At 42.4% G+C, this 17,753-nt stretch overlaps 1 protein-coding gene across 1 annotated transcript in view; it reads right to left on the bottom strand.

The window, feature by feature from the left end:
- CASK (calcium/calmodulin-dependent serine protein kinase (MAGUK family)) overlaps nucleotides 1-1,386 on the bottom strand; it is a 232,579-nt gene extending 231,193 nt beyond the window's left edge. Inside the window, exons 1-2 of the mRNA XM_006752810.2 lie at nucleotides 1,322-1,386; nucleotides 418-530 (exon numbers count right to left, since the gene is read on the bottom strand). Coding sequence (XP_006752873.1) covers nucleotides 418-530; nucleotides 1,322-1,386 — 178 coding nt within the window. The remainder of the gene's footprint in view (nucleotides 1-417; nucleotides 531-1,321) is intronic.
- Nucleotides 1,387-17,753: the final 16,367 nt, after the last annotated feature.

Here is a 17,753-nt window from a genome sequence, read left to right as displayed (position 1 = left end):
ATATTCCTAAAGGTAGGCAGTTACGGACTTGAAGAAAATCCATTTGAGTTTCTTTTCAATCTGCAATTTTCATATCTTTGCATTATTTCCCCTCCTTCCCTTCCCATCCCACGTTCTGTACCATGGAACTCAAAATAGACCCTAATATATATGTTCTGAATTCACTTTCCTCTTAATAAAACATAGACCTATAAGCAATCATAGGCAACTTTATAACTCTGTCAATAACTCTACCTTTCAAATTCTAAGTTCTAGAATTCTAACAAACTAGAACGAAGCTTAAGTCCTTTCCACCCACTTCTCACTACATTATACCCTCTGTTTCCCCACCCCCAGATGAAGGTTAGGTTGATAAATGGATTTTGGAGGTGAAATAAAGCCAGACATCAAATAACTTACTTGAAATCCATCTCTTACCTTCTGTACTTAACCCTGGACTTGATGTGAACTTGGCTACATCAACAATTTTTACAGCAAATTGTTGCCCAGTTTCTCTGTTGATACATCGTCGTACAACACTGAAGGGACCCCTGGAAAAAAAAAAGCCAAGTTTAATTCGTTGATTTTCTTAAGTTCTATTTCCCTTCAAATCCTACTGACATTTCATTGTCTACTATAGCCATAGTTTTCAAAATCAAATTTAAGTGATGCAATTTTATGGGGATTTTTTTAGTGATGTAATTTTGAACATATGTTTGTATAATTCATGAGATAAGGAATTCATAATTTAAAGTTATTAAACCAGAAAAACAGAAAACAAATTTGCATTCCAAAATCACTTTTAAAAACTCTAAATAGCATTCTTATGTTCAAGGCAAATAATCTTTGTAATATTCTCTCTATATTCCCAACATCTTAAGCAAAATAAGAAATTGATTACTGGCAATATGCCTAGCTTTTATATTTTGAACCAGAAACTTGTCATTCTTGACCCCTTCCTTTCAGCCACAACTGTTTTAATCTTCACTAACAATTCCTATCGAGTTTATCTCAAATACCTCTGAATCCTGTCCACTCCTCCCCATGTCTCATACTGCAATCTAAGCTATTACCATTTTCTACCAGAAATACTTAAAAACTTTTCCCAGTCATCCCTGCAGTGAGGTTTAAAACTGAAAATCTGATGTTTCTGCTTAAAGTCCCACAGAGAGAAGGGATATGCAGTGCAAATATTTAGTCGAGAACCAAAACACAGAAATAATTCCGAAGTAAAAGAAAAGAAAATACACCCTAATAAAACCTGGGCAAAAAAACACTGGAACAGGCACTTCACAAAAACAAAGCTGTGCCATGATTTGGTTGCCAACATCTCCGGTCTCACCTGGAACCAGAGAGAACTCCTTCATCTTTCTCCAACTTCAATTTGGCATGGTTCTCAACTGCCATAGGGAAGGCGGGAATTTCTACCAGCAGAGTGCCACTGGCCCAATCATTTGCCTACCCAGTCCTCTCCTCAATCTAAACGGGTGGCTTTCAAAACAGGTTGATTGATGAAATACCAATGCCCAGGCCCAGGCATTAAAACACACACACACGCACATACACAGTTCCTTGTGATTAGTAGTTATCCAATAAGTATCTGAACTAAAGATAATCTAAAGAGAAGATTTCTACATTCTTGAATCAATTACTGAATAATACCAAATGCAACAGCAATCCTATATAATAAAAGCGTAACATGCAAATCAACAAGACAGTGGAATGACCGGTTGCTATGAAACTCACTGACCACCAGGGGGAAGATACTCAATGCAGGAGCTGCCCCCAGCCCGCAGGCCTTGATTGCCTGATCGGGGCCTGCTGGCCAACCCCTCAGTCCCTCCCTTCGGCCGCAGGCTCCGATCACCCAATGGGGAACGGGGAACCGGGAACTGGGGGTGGGTGGCAGCGAATGTGGGCGGCACCAGGCCAAAGCGAGTGCGAGTGGGGCCCCGGTCAGCCTGCTAGTCACACCATACACAGAGACCGGTTGCCCCACACACAGGGCCTTGGCCTAGGGACCCTATCCATGCACAAATTTCGTGCACTGGGCCTCTAGTATACTATAGTAGGCTAGAATGGTTTAGGTCAGTGGTTGGCAAACTGCGGCTCGCAAGCCACATGCGGCTCTTTGGCCCCTTGAGTGTGGCTCTTCCACAAACACCGCAGCTTCAAATTACTCTCCTGAAACAACCTCACAAAGCTAAACCGGAAAGAAAAGAATGGTAATAACACACCTCTTAGAGCTCTGTAGGAAAAGGCCCCTTTCCATAATCATGCAAAACGATTCAAAAATTTTGCTTTATGAGAAGACAATGTAACAAAGTGAGGCAGGACTCTCACAAATGTTTCCATTCTCAATCTGGATGTCTTACTTGTGACCACTTATCCTGACAAGAGCAAGCAATGTTAGGAAAATCTTAACGTAATTGGTCTCCGTCCACACATAAACCCTTGGGACTCTCTGAACCTGGGGTCCTTTGGTCCGCTGTCCGATGCTCTACCCATTGAGCCAAACCAGCTAGGGCGTGCTTCAATTCCTTAGGCCAATTTTATAATGTGAGGACTGCCTTTAGCTTGGGGGAGGGGTGTCTCAGCCCAGCCTGTGCCCACTCACAGTCTGGGAGCCCTCAGGGAATGCTGACATGCTGAGCTCAAAAGGTTCGCCATCGCTGTAGACTTAACCTTTCTTCACATAAATGAAAACTAGAGATTATTCCATGTCTCTTTAGAGTAGTGATGAGCTCGGCGTGTCAGCATTTTGAAAAACCCTAACTTAACTCTGGTGCCGTGTCACATATAGAAATTTTTTGATCTTTGCAGCCATAGTAAAACAAAGACTTATATTTTTGATATTTATTTTATATATTTAAATGCCATTTAACAAAGAAAAACCAACCAAAAAAATGAGTTCGCGTGTCACCTCTGACACGTGTGTCATAGGTTCGCCATCACTGGCTAGAAATGAACAATTCTGATACCAAAAGTAAATACACCAAAAAAGTGGCTAGAACTTGATGAACTATTGCTAGAATATAGTATGTTGGTTTCTAGGATACGAGGATAGATTGAGCACAATGCAGCTAATTAACTGTCCTCCGCAAACCCCATTAAAATGATACCAAAGGGGTGACATTTTTTTGAAAGGACCGGGAGAATGAGAGACAACAAGAATCATCATCACATCTGGGAAGCAGGCAGACGCAGTGGCAACTGGCTTAGCACAGCTGGGAAAGCTGAATTGCAAAGGGAAATTAAGGAAAGTTCACAACCAAACCCTTTTGCACTACAGGATCCCCAGGAAACATTTGAACTGGCAGCATGAGATAACTCCAGAAGGGAGAAGGAGGGGCTAAAATAACAAGGTTTGAATGAAATCTATTAGGGAAGCAGTTAGAGCCCTAACACCCCTCCTAACCCCATGCTACTGGGTAACTGCCCAACCTCTGCTGTAAATGTTCCCCCCACATCCCGCGTGGTTCAGGTTCAGGATCTGGAAGAGGAGCCACACACAAATGAAAGAGAGGAGACAAGAGATAATTTGGAAATACTGGGGGGCCAGGCGGGCAAGTCCAACTCAAGGGGAAGGACTTCCCCTGGTGCTCAGGCCGCACCAACCTTTTATTGGTTTGGGATCCACCCATAGCCCTTAGGCAGGCAATTTCCAGGAACAGGCAGACTAGCCCACCAGCAAGGATTTACACGATAATAAATGGGGAAGTTGCTTCAGCTACCATTGTCTGAACTAACAGTGGGTGCACAGCTCTGCCTAAGGGTTCCTTGTCCACACCTCTCTGCTAGTGAAGACAATAGGCGGCTTCCCCCAAACCTCCTCAGAGAGACACTCTCTAGAGAGGGTAAAACCTTAGGCCTTAGAACGGGGGACACAGGCAGTCGAAGAAGTAGGTAGTATATGGAAAGCAGCGGGCTTATGTGCTCACACACCAACTCAATGCAGACAGCCCCAGCCCCTTCCCCCTTCATAGGATGTTAGAGGCTAGATCTTTATCCTTCAGAGTAAAGAGAATGACATGAAGTTGTCCAAACCACTGAACCAGCCCACCCTCTCTTGAAGCCCGAAGTCGCCAAGTTCTGCCTGCAAGTTGAGAGCTCTCAATCCGCCTGCAGTCTCTACTGCAGCTTCCCCACCTGGGCACCACTGATGTTCGGGCTGGAATAGTTGCGTGAGGATGCCCTGTGCATTGTAGGATGCTTAACGGTGTCCTCGGCCTCTACCTGCTAGATGCCGACAGCATCCCCTCAACCAGTTTTCACAACCAAAAATGTCTCCAGACATTGTCAAATGTCCTCAGGGGACAAGCCACAGGGAACATTTTAAATTTATTGTTTTAAAAACCTATCAATTAAATCATATGCCCTTATTGCTGGGGAAGAGAGAGAGAGAAGAAGGGAGAACCCGGTCAACAACTGCTCTGTTCCTAATCAAGAGCAGACAGGCAAACTCCCAAGACATCGGACGAGTCTCTAATTTGGAAGATAGAGATGGAAACAGACTCAATAAGAAGCAAACTGCGAACTAACATTCCTATCCCCAGAAAGATGTTATAACCAAGAGACAAAAACAGAACTTGCAGCAAACACCAAGGGGATCTTGAAAAATAAACACACGAAGACATTTCAAACTCAACAGAAGGGCTGGCTGATCCAGCTGAGGGCCTTTTCCAGAAAGTAGAGCAAAAAGAACAAAGAATATGGAGGGAAGGAACTCGAAGGAATAATCCAACAAAATTTCCCATTCACTGAGCACTCAGAAGAATAGGTAACAGGCCCACGTGCACACACGCTGCTGTGAAGTTTAACAGAAGTGTGGCCAGGGGGACTTCCAGGTCCCCGAAGTGGGGGTGAGGTGCTCCGTGGGGGCGGGGAGGGGCCAGAATAGTGGGACAGCTCTCCCTGGCCACACTAGAAGCAGGAAGACAACAGGGCAATACTTTTGAAACCACGAAGGAAAATGATTTCTGACCTTTAATTCTATATCCAGCAGGAAAGTCAACCGTCATAAAGACACTTTTAGGTATTAAAGAGCTCAAATTCATTCATTAGATTCCACAAATAAGTGAGATCATGTGATCCTTGTCTTTCTCAGTTTGGCTTATTTCACTTAGCATGATGCTCTCCAGTTCCCTCCATGCTGTCCCAAAGGGTAAGAGATACCACTTTTTTACAGCTGCACAGTATTCCATGGCACTACTCAGGTTTTAAAGACTAAACAATACACTGTTTAGGAATACATACATAGGTAGTAAAGCCATTAAAAAAAATTCCAAAGGAGTGATTAGTACAAAAGCCAGGACAGTGGCTATGGAGGGGTTCATGATGGGGAAGGGGCTTTTAAAGGTACTAGGAATGCTCTATTCTTAATGTGAATGATAGATTCAAGAGTCTTCATTTTATTATTATTCTTTAGAAAATATATACCACACTCTATATAGTCCTCAAATACATATATTTCCCAGTTAAAAGGAATGTTTTTAATGACTGAGTGGTATATCCCTACGATCTTGCCAATCAAAGGAGGTCTTAATATTTTACCTATCTGTATAATACAAATTATTTTAAATGACCTGATAAATATGAACAAAAATGTTTGTATCTCAAACATAAAGGCAGTATGAATTGCATTCATTGTAATTTTACATCTAGTGGAACTAAATTTAAAATGATATTAAGTTGTTATATATAAACTTTGGAATGATATCTATAATATAAAGTTCTCACCCTATAAGAGGTTTACAAAACCTTTGATACAGGGGATGAACTTCCTGTACATATTCCAGTCCCAGAAGCTTCATTATACAGTGGGGCCTTGACTTACAAGTGTCCCAACTAACGAGTTTTTCGAGATACGAGCCGTCTCTCGGCCGATTTTTTGCTTTGAGTTGTGAGCTAAAATTTGGGTTACGAGCAGCTTCAGATACCCCACCGCTAGTTGGCGCAGCGAACGTCACAGTGAACGCCACAACATCAGCCCAGCATCACGTGTCTCACTCGTTCACTTTAAGATTTGACATACGAGTAATTTGAGTTACGAGCTCGGTCACAGAACGAATTAAACTCATAAGTCAAGGCCCCACTGTACTTATAAATAATTGCACAATGAACCACAAGAGATGGAAAACAACTGTGAACAAGAACGAGCAATGAACGAAAGTAAAGGGTGGGGGTATTGACGACCAAAAATAAATGAATAAATTCATACACACACACACAGAGTGGACAGTCCATCCTCACTAACATGTATGTGTAATCCAAAATCAATACGCGTGGCACTTGCACGGTCATTGGCAGATGTGTGCGTAGCAGTGAAAATTTTGAGTCGCCCGACACACGCGTTACCAGTAAAGCTTGGACAAGGTGAAGCTGCCTTCTGGCTTCAGCTCTCCTGTGGACAAGTGTCCTTTCCTGCCAACCGTTTAGTGCATTTGTTTGCATTTTGTGCTTTTTGTTGGGGATTTCACTGTTTAAAGTGGCTCCCCAGGGTAGTCCTGAAGTGCTGTCTAGTGTTGTTAAGTGCAAGACGGCTGTGATGTGCCTCACTGAGAAAATGTGTTAGATAAGCTTCGTTCAGGCATGAGTTACAGGGCCACTGGCCAGAAGTTCAATGTTAAAGAATCAATCAGCACATATGAAATCAGGTGCCTTCAAACAGAAACACACATAAAACGGGTTATATATTGATTGGGAAGAATGGTTCAGTACTCACTCATTCAGTGTTTGTGGCAATTTTATACGAAATAATTACTGTAAATCATGAGCATCGACACTGTGTACGTTGTGTATACATACATGGACATACATATATACATATAGGTGTATTTATATTATGTAATATATATTCATATGTAATATATCTATCATAATAAAAGCATAATATGCTAATTAGACCAGACAGCCGAACGTCCTTCCGGACGTCGCTCTGGATGACCTTCCAGACGAAGCCAGGGCTGCGAGGGCTAAGCCCCGTGCAGGAATTTTGTACCTTGGGCCTTTAGTGTTTTAATATTATAATATAAACTCCATGAGTGCCTAGTATATCCTAGGCCAGTGATGGCAAACCTATGACATGTGTGTCAGAGGTGACACGCGAACTCATTTTTTTGGTTGATATTTCTTTGTTAAATGGCATTTAAATATATAAAATAAATATCAAAAATATGTCTTTGTCTTACTATGGTTGCAAATATCAAAAAATTTCTATATGTGCCACAGCACCAGAGTTAAGTTAGGGTTTTTCAAAATGCTGACATGCCGAGCTCAAAAGGTTCGCCATCACTGTCCTAGGCACTCAATAAATATTTGGGGATGTATCAAAGACAACAAACTAGAAATGAACAAGGGACTGATAAATTTCTCACATCACATCACTCTATATAAATATATAAAATTTTCCAAAATCATAGCACTTATAGATATTTTTCTACTCCATCTGTATCTTCCTACTACTTTCTGTACAGTTCTGGGAAATAGATGGTGGGTACGTAAAAAGGATACAAAACAAAGATATAATGGTACTAATGACAACATTAGCAGTCCAAGAATGAAATTATCAAAACTATACCCTATACACACATGAAAATATATGAAAATCTATAATAATAAAAATGTAATATGCAAATTGACCGAATGGCCATCCAGACGTCCTTCTAGATGACCTTCTGGATGAAGCTGGGGTGCAGCCATGGGATCGAGGCAGCTGCTGTGTCTGCGAAGGCCTACGCTTGCATGAATTTTGTGCACTGGGCCTCTAGTGATACTAATAAAGATATGATGGTCTTTTCCTCTTATTTCATCACCACTGTTGGTGTAGCCATTGCCACTAACAGAGAGCTTATGCATGTCATTCCATCAATAAACACTTCCCATGTCTTCCTGTTGCTTTGTGGCAGCGATAGGAAGACAGAGATACTGTTTTTTTCTTTAATATTTCTGCCACCTCCAAAACACACACATACACACACCAAGCTAACTAAGTACGTTAGGTACAGTGACTAAAGCAACCCAAAGGAAAAGAGTTTATCTAATCATAGCTACTGTTAAAGAAACACACACGAAGTGGAAAATTATTAAAATCAAGGTCTCAGAAACCTGACAAAGGCATTCATAAGCTCAGTACAACTCAGGTCGTTTCTTGAACACAGAAGGGGGAGGATTATTTGAAACAGTTGGCATGGATCTCCAATAAGGTAACAGAACAAATCTGGCTCAGCTGTCAAAGCCAAGCACTTCACAGAGGTTTAAGACTAGCATTTACCAATTCAGCACTTGTGTTGGCATAATTGGTACCTCCGTCAAAGCTCCGTCATTCCACGCACAGTGTAGCAGACCTCGCTGGAGATGTTATGTCGCACATCAGCCTCTGGCTGAGTCTACATATTCACCATTCACTACTTTGATGAGAGGACTGTGGAGCATGCAGAGCAGTGTCTGCTTATCCAGAAGTTCTGGAATATTTAATTGATGGAATGTGTGCTCACGTGCATGCATGTTTTAAGGGCTGGGGTTAGAGCCAAAGTAGAGGGGCAAGGAGCCTAGGTCTTCGTTAGCTCATTTATGAGGGAGCACGTATCAAGGAGAGTAGAAACAAAATTTTTTTGGTAACACATTAAGAAAAGGAAGAAGAATACACACAGGAAAAAAACACACATATGAAGAACGGTAAGATAAAGACATTCCACAGTGCCTGGCCAGTGTGGCTCAGAGGTTGAGCAGTGACCTAAGTGGTTGAGCATCGAACCAAGAGGTTACAGTTCGATTCCTGGTCAGGGCACAGGCCCAGGTTGCGGGCTCGATCCCCAGTGTGGGGTGTGCAGGAGGCAGCTGATCCATGATTCTCTCTCATCATTGATGTTTCTACCTCTCTCTCCCTCTCCCTTCCTCTCTGAAATCAATAAGAATATATTTTTTTAAAAAAAGACATTCCAAAGTAAGAACTCTGACTTGGTTGTGCATGTCTAGGCCTTTTAAGCTACATATATAAAGAACTTGCACAAATATTAAACTACGGACACTAAAAATTCGATTGCTATTTTACCCTATTCATTTACCTCATTTTCCCCAATGAAAAAAGACTCAAAAATGCAAAGAACAAACAAAACAAGATTAATAAAGTGTGACTGCCTTCAGGAAACTCCCATTTAATAGACTGCTGTTGATATATGTCTGTACTTTTAGAATAATATTAAAGAACAAAGTATTGAAATAGTAGAATACTACGAGTTTATCATCCGTGGCTAGGAAGGTAGGCAGAGAAACCTCTCTGAGACACAGATACCTAGGAGGGCTTGAAAGAGGATTCCAGAAGGAAGTGGTAGTATGTGCAATGGCCCAGTGCTGAGTCACAGTATGAGGTCTGCTGGAAACTCCACTGCCTGGTATTGCCGGCTGCCAGCCTGGAGGGGGAGGCGGTGGGAAAAGTGGTGGAGGGGGACCAGCGATCACTGTGACTCAGAAGAGTGGAACACGCGTGGAGAATCTGGTGGGCACCAAAGAGGAAGTTCTTCCATTTGCCCAAACGAGAGAGGACAAAGCCCGAAACCAACCCAGCAGAGGCCACTGAGAGATACTTCAGAAAACCAATGCACAGGGGGTGGTTGAGGGTGAGTCAAAAGAATGACTGACAGCCGAAACTGGTTTGGCTCAGTGGATAGAGCGTCGGCCTGCGGACTGAAGGGTCCCAGGTTCGATTCCGGTCAAGGGCATGTACCTGGGTTGTGGGCACATCCCCAGTAGGAGATGTGCAGGAGGCAGCTGATCGATGTTTCTCTCTCATCGATGTTTCTAACTCTCTAGCTCTCTCCCTTCCTCTCTGTAAAAAATCAATAAAATATTTTTTTTTTTAAAAAAAAGAATGACTGACAGATTTATAGGGCGGGGCAAAAGTAGGTTTACTAATTCGATCATGAATGAATAATAATACAAAAATAATCTGTGTTTCACATACTCACAACTGTAAACCTACCACGTTGCCCCACTCTGTCTAGAGCAGTGGTTCTCAACCTTCCTAATGCCACGACCCTTTAATACAGTTCCTCATGTTGTGGTGACCCCCAATCTCATTGTGACACATTGAACATAGTGATTCATCACAAAGACAATATGTAATTATATATGTGTTTTCCGATGGTCTTAGGCGACCCCTGTGAAAGGGTTGTTTGACCCCCAAAGGGGTTGCGACCCACAGGTTGAGAACCGCTGGTCTAGTGCCACATCAGAGAGGAGTATCAAGTTCAAGGAAGGGGGTCAACGCGTGGATGACAGACATCAACTACCATTCACAGCGCATGTGCTGCGCCTGCTGTTGAGAACTTTATGTTTCTTCTCTTGTTATTTATCCTAATTTATCACAAGAGCTAATGTACTATTAGCCTTCCCTTTACAGATTAGGACACTCAGGCTAAGACAGGTTGCCTGTGGCCAACAGAACTGCCTGGAAGAGTCAGGACCGGAGCCTAGACATACGGAACTCTCAAGTCTAAGTTCTCAGCTTCCACACTCCCTGGGAAGCGCGGGTGACCAGGAGGTCCCTGAAGCCAAGATGCGAATGCGAGTACGTAAGGGTACAGACCACAAAGGACAGAAGACAGAGCCCCAGAAAACATGCACATCCCCAATCCCGCCCCAGGAAATTTCTGGAAACATCCCTCCAGAGAGGAAAAAGCAGTGCTAAAGGGGGGCGCTTAGAACACAGGCAGGGTCCCTCCAGACATGAACACAGAGGCTCTCTCTCCCCCTTCCTCCCAGGCCTGGAGGGACCCTGTCTGTGTTCTAGAAGCTTGCGCCTGACTTGTCTAGCAGTGTTCATGAACTTCATTATTTATAACGGGCACTAACATGATCACAGTTGTTAGAGCCTGTGTGCGTAGTCTAGTCTGTCTAAACGAAAACTAGTAATTATGAAAGCCTGGCAGTATGAAATTACATTGCAAATCAGATTTATAATGTGAATGTGCTCGATTAATGTCACTAACGTAGATTGTTTTTCCAAGTGCTTGTTTCTTATAATAGCATTGCTGCCCGCCATTAATCACCACTGTGCATCTAAGAAAGGGAGGGGAATTCATATTTGAGCTCAGAATTTCCTATGTTCATTAACAGATTTTGCCCCAATAATACTTCCGTAGAGAACTGATCATCTCTTCTCATTCAGAACCATGTTTTATGGGTCTCCCTAACAAGTTAGACCTACTTCTGACTTAAATGAAATTAAATTATCTAATTTAAATTAAATAAGCTAGTAAAAGAAACATCAAAGCCAGCAATACTCCTTTCTCTATTACTCATTTTAGTTGCATCAGGATTATGCAAAATGTATACAGTAGCACAGAAATAAAAATGTAATTAGCTAACACTCTAAATCAGGATTGCCAAACTGATATCTTGTGGAGTCATTAAAGAATAAAAGTTTCACCCAGCCAGTGTGGCTCAGTGGTTGAGCATTGGCCTATGAACCAGGAGGTCATGGCTCGATTCCCAGTCAGGGCGCATGCCTGGGTTGCAGGCTCAATCCCCAGTAGGGGGTGTGCAGAAAGCAGCTGATCCATGATTCTCATCATTGATGTTTCTCTCTCTCCCTCTCCCTTCCTCTCTGACATCAATAAAAAAGAATTAAAGTTTCTCTGTCAAGTAAATTTGAGAAACACTATATGAAGTCCCTCCCCCCACCCCCGCCCCATGCTCACATTATGCATTAGCAGCCCAGTCTTGCAGTTAGGAAACCAGCCTCTCTCTCCTTCCCCACGCTCCGCCCCCCTCGCCACGCTCCGCCCCCCTCGCCACGCTCCGCCCCCACCACCCAGGTAGCATTTGTTAATATTTACTGTTCCCTGAAAAACACTTTGAACATGAGGATCTAAATGTTAATATTTAAAATAACAAACAATACAGATACAAATGATGGAGTTGTAATGTCTGGGAATCATTCAGATTTCAAACAACTTTTTCTCTGAAACGAATATTCTCCCCCCCAACGCGGCATGTGTATTGTGTAAATTTGTACAGAGATGGGGGTTAATTCAATTGTTTGCTTGGTGAAGGGTGGAAATGATTTAACTACGCAATTTAAATGTCTATTCATTAATACTCCCCAAAGTAATTTTCTTTTTTACAACTGTTCCTATAAGCATATTCTGCGGGCAATAATGCAACCTCTGGTCTTTTAACAACAGCGGCGAAACCACCCGCAGTTAAGGAAAAAGCAAAGCGTACAAAGGAAATAAGTATTTACACCCAATTACTCCGCTCAGGGCGGCAGGGCAGCGGAGAAGGGGTTCTGCACCGTAATTGCAGTAATCAGTTTCTAGGTCTGAAGTAAAGCAGATGACCTGGAAAACAATTGCTTTCGGGGAAAATCGGAGTGTAAAATCAGTGGGTATCACTGTTGAGGCAAGAGAGTAAAATTGGACAGGCAAACGTGGGGGATTGCTCACACCAAGTACAAAACCCAAGTCCCCGGATGCTACAGAATGTATGCGTACTCTGAACCGGTTTCCCCAGGACGCAGCAACCTCAGGGCCGCAGGGAAGACAAGGAGAGGCAAGGCCATCACACGCCTCAACGTGTCTGAAACGGAACTGCTCTCTCCGGATTTCCTTCCACCTGCTCAACCAGGAATTCTGGCGCCATCCTAGATCTCAATCTCTCTCTCTTCTCTCTCTCTCCCTCCCTCCCTCCCTTCCTTCCTTCCTTCATCCAATTTCAACTCATTAGGAAATGGTCCTGGCTTTACTTTGCCAAATTCGCCTATCTTTTCATGTCTTTCAAGAACATTTGTCATTTGTCCTAGCTGGTATGGCTCAGTGGCTACAGCAGGGGTGGGCAAACTTTTTGACTCGAGGGCCACAATGGGTTCTTAAACTGGACCGGAGGCCGGAACAAAAGCATGGATGGAGTGTTTGTGTGAACTAATATAAATTCAAAGTAAACATCATTACATAAAAGGGTACGGTCTTTTTTTTCAATAGTTTTATTCATTTCAAACGGGCCGGATCTGGCCCGCGGGCCGTAGTTTGCCCACGGCTGGGTTAGAGCATTGGCCCTTGGACTGAAGGGTCATGGGTTCAATTCTGGTCAAGGGCACATACCTGGGTTGCAGGCTCCATTCCTGGCCCCAGTTGCGGGGCGTGCGCAGGAGGCAGCCAATTGATGTGTCTCTCCCACACTGATGTTTCTCTCTCTGTCTCTCCCCCTCCCGCCCACTTTCTCTAAAAATCAATGGAAAAATATCCTTGAGTGAAGATTAACAAAAATTTTTTAAAAAAAGAAAATCTGTAATTGACTGTTGGAACAGTTTTAGGATAGCTGAATTAAACCCTCATGTGATTAATTCCAATATCTCATTCAACACAGCCCTGGCCTCAGATAAAGACCTTTTCTCATTCAAATTGTGCTTCTCCTGGCGCTTGGTCTGAGTGGTTTCCAGTTGTATCCTGTCCATCTCTGCCCTTTGGTGGTTCTGGATTGTAGGTCTTTCTGGCACGCAGCCCAGGCGTAAATGGAAGGTAAGGAAAATCCAGGGAACTCACCACATTGTTGCTCCTCAAGTGCTAAGGTTGCTAACCTTCTTTCCAATTTCCTGAGCTCTCTGATCACTGTCAGTTGGATAATTTAATTCCCTGCCCCTCTCTGATCACTGTCAGTTGGTATTAGGGGAGGGGCAGGGAAAAGCGAGTCTCCACCACTTGGTTCTAGAAATGGAAGTCTGTGCATGTTCAGCCTCTTTCATTTGGACTAGTACTAGGAGTTCATTCTACAAAAATCAGGGGACAAGCTACAACTCCTGTTTGTCCAGTACATCCAGTGAAGCAGAGTAGCCATGAAACTCATTAGGTCCCTAATTTCTGGCTCAGGATTTTAGGGTTTCAAACCAGTAATTGATGTTTCTCAACCTTTTGGGGTTTGAAGAATACAAAACTAGTCAACGTGCACTAGAACAGGGGTACCTTTCTATCGTCAAACATGCATGTATGCGTGCGCGCACACACACAGGCGTGCACACGCACTCTCACATCCACCCGCCTTGACAGCCTTCCTGAGTCTAAAAGGGGATTAAAGATACCAGGTTTACTGAGCATATTTCAGGCACGGCCCACTGGTTGAAAAATAGTGCTTTAGATAACACCCTCATGATTTGGTCTTACATATTACAGAAAGTGAAGGAAGTCAGGGGTTATAGTCCATCTACATAAATAAGGTTATACGTAACTGAAGGTCAGCTTGTAACGAAGGATCTATCGGTTTACTAGTTCTGTGAAGGCAGGGATTCTTCCTATCCATTCTGTGTCTCTAGCATGTAGGATGATGCCTGACATTATGCTAGAGAAGACCATGAAAGGCTTTCTGGATGGACAAATGGACAGATAAATCCATTTCAGGATGCACAAACCTGCATTTTCTCTTTAAGACACATATTCTATTTCAGTGAGTCTAAACTTATAGCTATTTAATCTCTCAGGGGAGACTGTCACGTATCTAACAGAAATAAAAACTTTAATTTGTCAATGTCAATTACTGAAAGGCAGACAAAAGTTGTAAAAATCGTAAGATGTGAATTGATTTTCTGAATACTTCTGCAAAAAAGAAATTCTTTTGTTGTATGAGAGATGCAGATTGCCAATTCAAAATCCTTCTAATGCTACCATAATTAAAACTCAAAAAGCAGACTTTTTTTTTACTTTTAACATGTACTGACATCTGTTCTGAAACACTTTGTTTTAATGATTTAAAACAGGCCTTGTAAACTTGAGGCATTTCACGAAAATAGTATTTTGTGGTGGCAGAGAACCAAACAAAGCCGCTGACATTCCGAAAGCTTTTCAACCTAAAAGTTCATAAAATCAGCTGTGACAATGATTGGCTCAAAATTAACTCCATCTTTCTGTTTATTTGAATGTTTAAACAGTTTACGAAAATAAATTTCAGTTTCTATCATCTGGCAAGATTGAATATAAGCTTCAATCACTACAATAGTTTACCACCACAAAATAGGACTAGATGGAAATAAACTTCTTACTTTAGCCATATGATCACTTTTTGGTGAAATTACAAGTAAACAGACTCAAGACTTAGAAGACAAAAAGACTTCACGGTTTCTAATTAATGCTGGGTTGAAAACTGACAATTTTATGCACAAACTTAAATCAGTAAATAGACAAGGGATGGGATAAAATTATAAACATCTTAGCCAATAATATTTATCAATTCATAGGAAATAAATACATATTCGATGAGTATTTCCTGTCCTTTCACTAAACCCTTTACTGTATAGCAACCCAGAGGAGAAAGACCTAAGGAATGAAGCATGCAGACTATCTAGCACACATACAAGAAAGATGGGGCAAGATAATATCGAAGAACAAGATGTCTTTAACACCTGAATTTTTTAGGCACCTCCATCGAGTGACCACTGACATTTTTAAAGGAAAAATACTATTCTAGTAGCTAAGGATACTCGCACATGAGTATTTTATATTGAACTGACAACCTCCTTTTGGCATGTCCAAGCAGCCTGGAGTATAAACACCCCCCTCTCTCCAGCTGCAAACATCCCTTACATATGCAAGACCCCTTTAAGAGAAGGCACTTTGACCCTTGGTCGATTTCAACTTTTCCTCTTTGAACCAAAGCCATCCCAGCATAAACAGAGCACACGCTTGAGAGTTCAAAAGACTGGGGGCTGAGTCCTGGCTTTGCGCATTACCAACTCTGACAACATCTGGCCAGTTATTTGATCTCTCCGGGCCCACTTTATTTAAACCAGGAAATGGAGATCGCAGCACCTTCCAATGGTTGGGAGAAGATAACAGGAGGCACGGAGGGCTGTGCTTGGCACATACACACAAAAGGAGACTTCTTCAGGGGGTGGTCTGTTTTGGACAAGTACCTCTTTACTACTGTCCCCCTAAAAAATATAAAGTCTCCCAAACTATTAGGCTACTATCCTATATAATAAAAGGCTAATATGCAATTTGACCCAATGGCAGAACAACTGGTCACTATGATGTGCACTAACCACCAGGGGACAGACACTTAGCACAGGAGCTGCCCCCTGGCGGTCAGTGCGCTCCTACAGCAGGAGCGCTGCTCAGCCAGAAGCTGGGCTCATAGCTGGTGAGTGCAGAGGCGATGGCTGATGGCTCCCGGACTGCAAGAGGGCGTAGGCCAGGCTGAGGGACCCCACCCCGAGTGCACGAATTTCATGCACCAGGCCTCTAGTTTCACCATAAAAACTAAGAACCAGGAAAAGACCAAGGGGCATTCTGCTTCCAATAATAGTGAAATAGTTAGCCTACACCAACTTTCCTACTGAAGAACAAAATAAAACTTGGACACACACACAAACCAACTTTTAAAAAAAGATTTTATTGATTTCAGAGAGAGAGGAAGGGAGAGGGTTACAGAGATAGAAACATCAATGATGAAAGAGAATCATGGATCGGCTGCTTCCTGCACACCCCACACTGGGGATGGAGCCCACAATCTGAGCATCTGACAGGGAATTGAACAGGGACCTCCTGGTTCATAGGTCAATGCTCAACCACTGAGCCACACCAGCCGGGCAACCATCTCCTTGAGAGTATGCATATGTTATAAAGTACTTAAATTTTGGCAGTTAAAGATCTAGAACAAGAGAAGCCACAGCAGTAAGCTCAGCCATACACAGCTGTCTTATACAAGGATACGGTCTCATAGGCAATAGGCAAGTAAAGAGAAGACTTTCAGTCTATCTAATAAACCAATCCCCACTTTGTTCTGGTTTCTTCTGAAAGGTTATGTGGGTTGAATGGAGGTCAACCAAAAGCGAGCCTAACCTTGCGTGGACTTGCCATCTGGCCCCCTCCTCTGGTGGTCCGGGAAATCTCAATCTTATAATTGGATTAGGTGCTGTCCTGGCCATAAACTCTCCCCCACAAACCTGGCAGGCAAATCCTCTCTTGAGAAAGATAGTCATCTTAGTATGTGCAAGAATCCGAGTAAGAGACAAAAGAAAAAGACCAAGGCATGAGGTATGGAAACAAAAAAATACAATAGCCAAAATTTAAAACTCAATGGGATGCATTTCAGAGCATCTGAGAGCCAAAGAAAGAATAGATAAAGAGGAATACAGGTCAGAGAGAAGTATCCAGAATATATCACGGAGGAAAATAAAAAGAAAACATAGAAGTCAAGGTAAGAGACTTAGATGAGATAATGAGAAGATTTAATATATGCTAATTGGGGTCACAGTAGGAGAGCAGAGAGAATGAAGTAGAAACAGTATTTGAGGAAATGGCTGAATATTTTCACAGAATTTTCATCAGATATGTCTATCCACAAATTCAAGGTTCCTAGCAAATCACAGCAGGCTGAATAAAAAGAAATTATACCTAGATATATCATAGAAAAACAAAGACAAAGAGGAAATTCTTACAATAAGCAGATGTAAAAAAAACGACAGATTATTTTCAAAGAAGTGGCAGTTTGCTGACAATAGGAACCAGAAGCCAACGGGATGATGATGTATTCAGTGAGATGAAATGAAGCACCATTCAACCAATTCTGTACCCAGGCACTTCAAGAGTAAAAGCCACTCTATCGACAGAGCGAAGCATAAAAAAATGCGGAGACAAAGAAACAGGACACAAATGACAGAAATGGAGAAAAGCAGACTACTGGATATAGAGTTCAAAACCACAGTTATAAGATTTTTCAAGAATTTTCTAGAAACCAATAAATTTAATAAGACCCTCAATAAGTCTAGTGAAACCACCGATAAATTT

The sequence above is a fragment of the Myotis davidii genome, unplaced genomic scaffold, assembly GCF_000327345.1.
Source record: "Myotis davidii unplaced genomic scaffold, ASM32734v1 scaffold530, whole genome shotgun sequence".
In the NCBI taxonomy this organism is placed as follows: Eukaryota; Metazoa; Chordata; class Mammalia; order Chiroptera; family Vespertilionidae; genus Myotis; species Myotis davidii.
The sequence above is the reverse complement of the archived record's forward strand: the minus strand, read 5'-3'. Positions and strand labels throughout refer to the sequence as shown.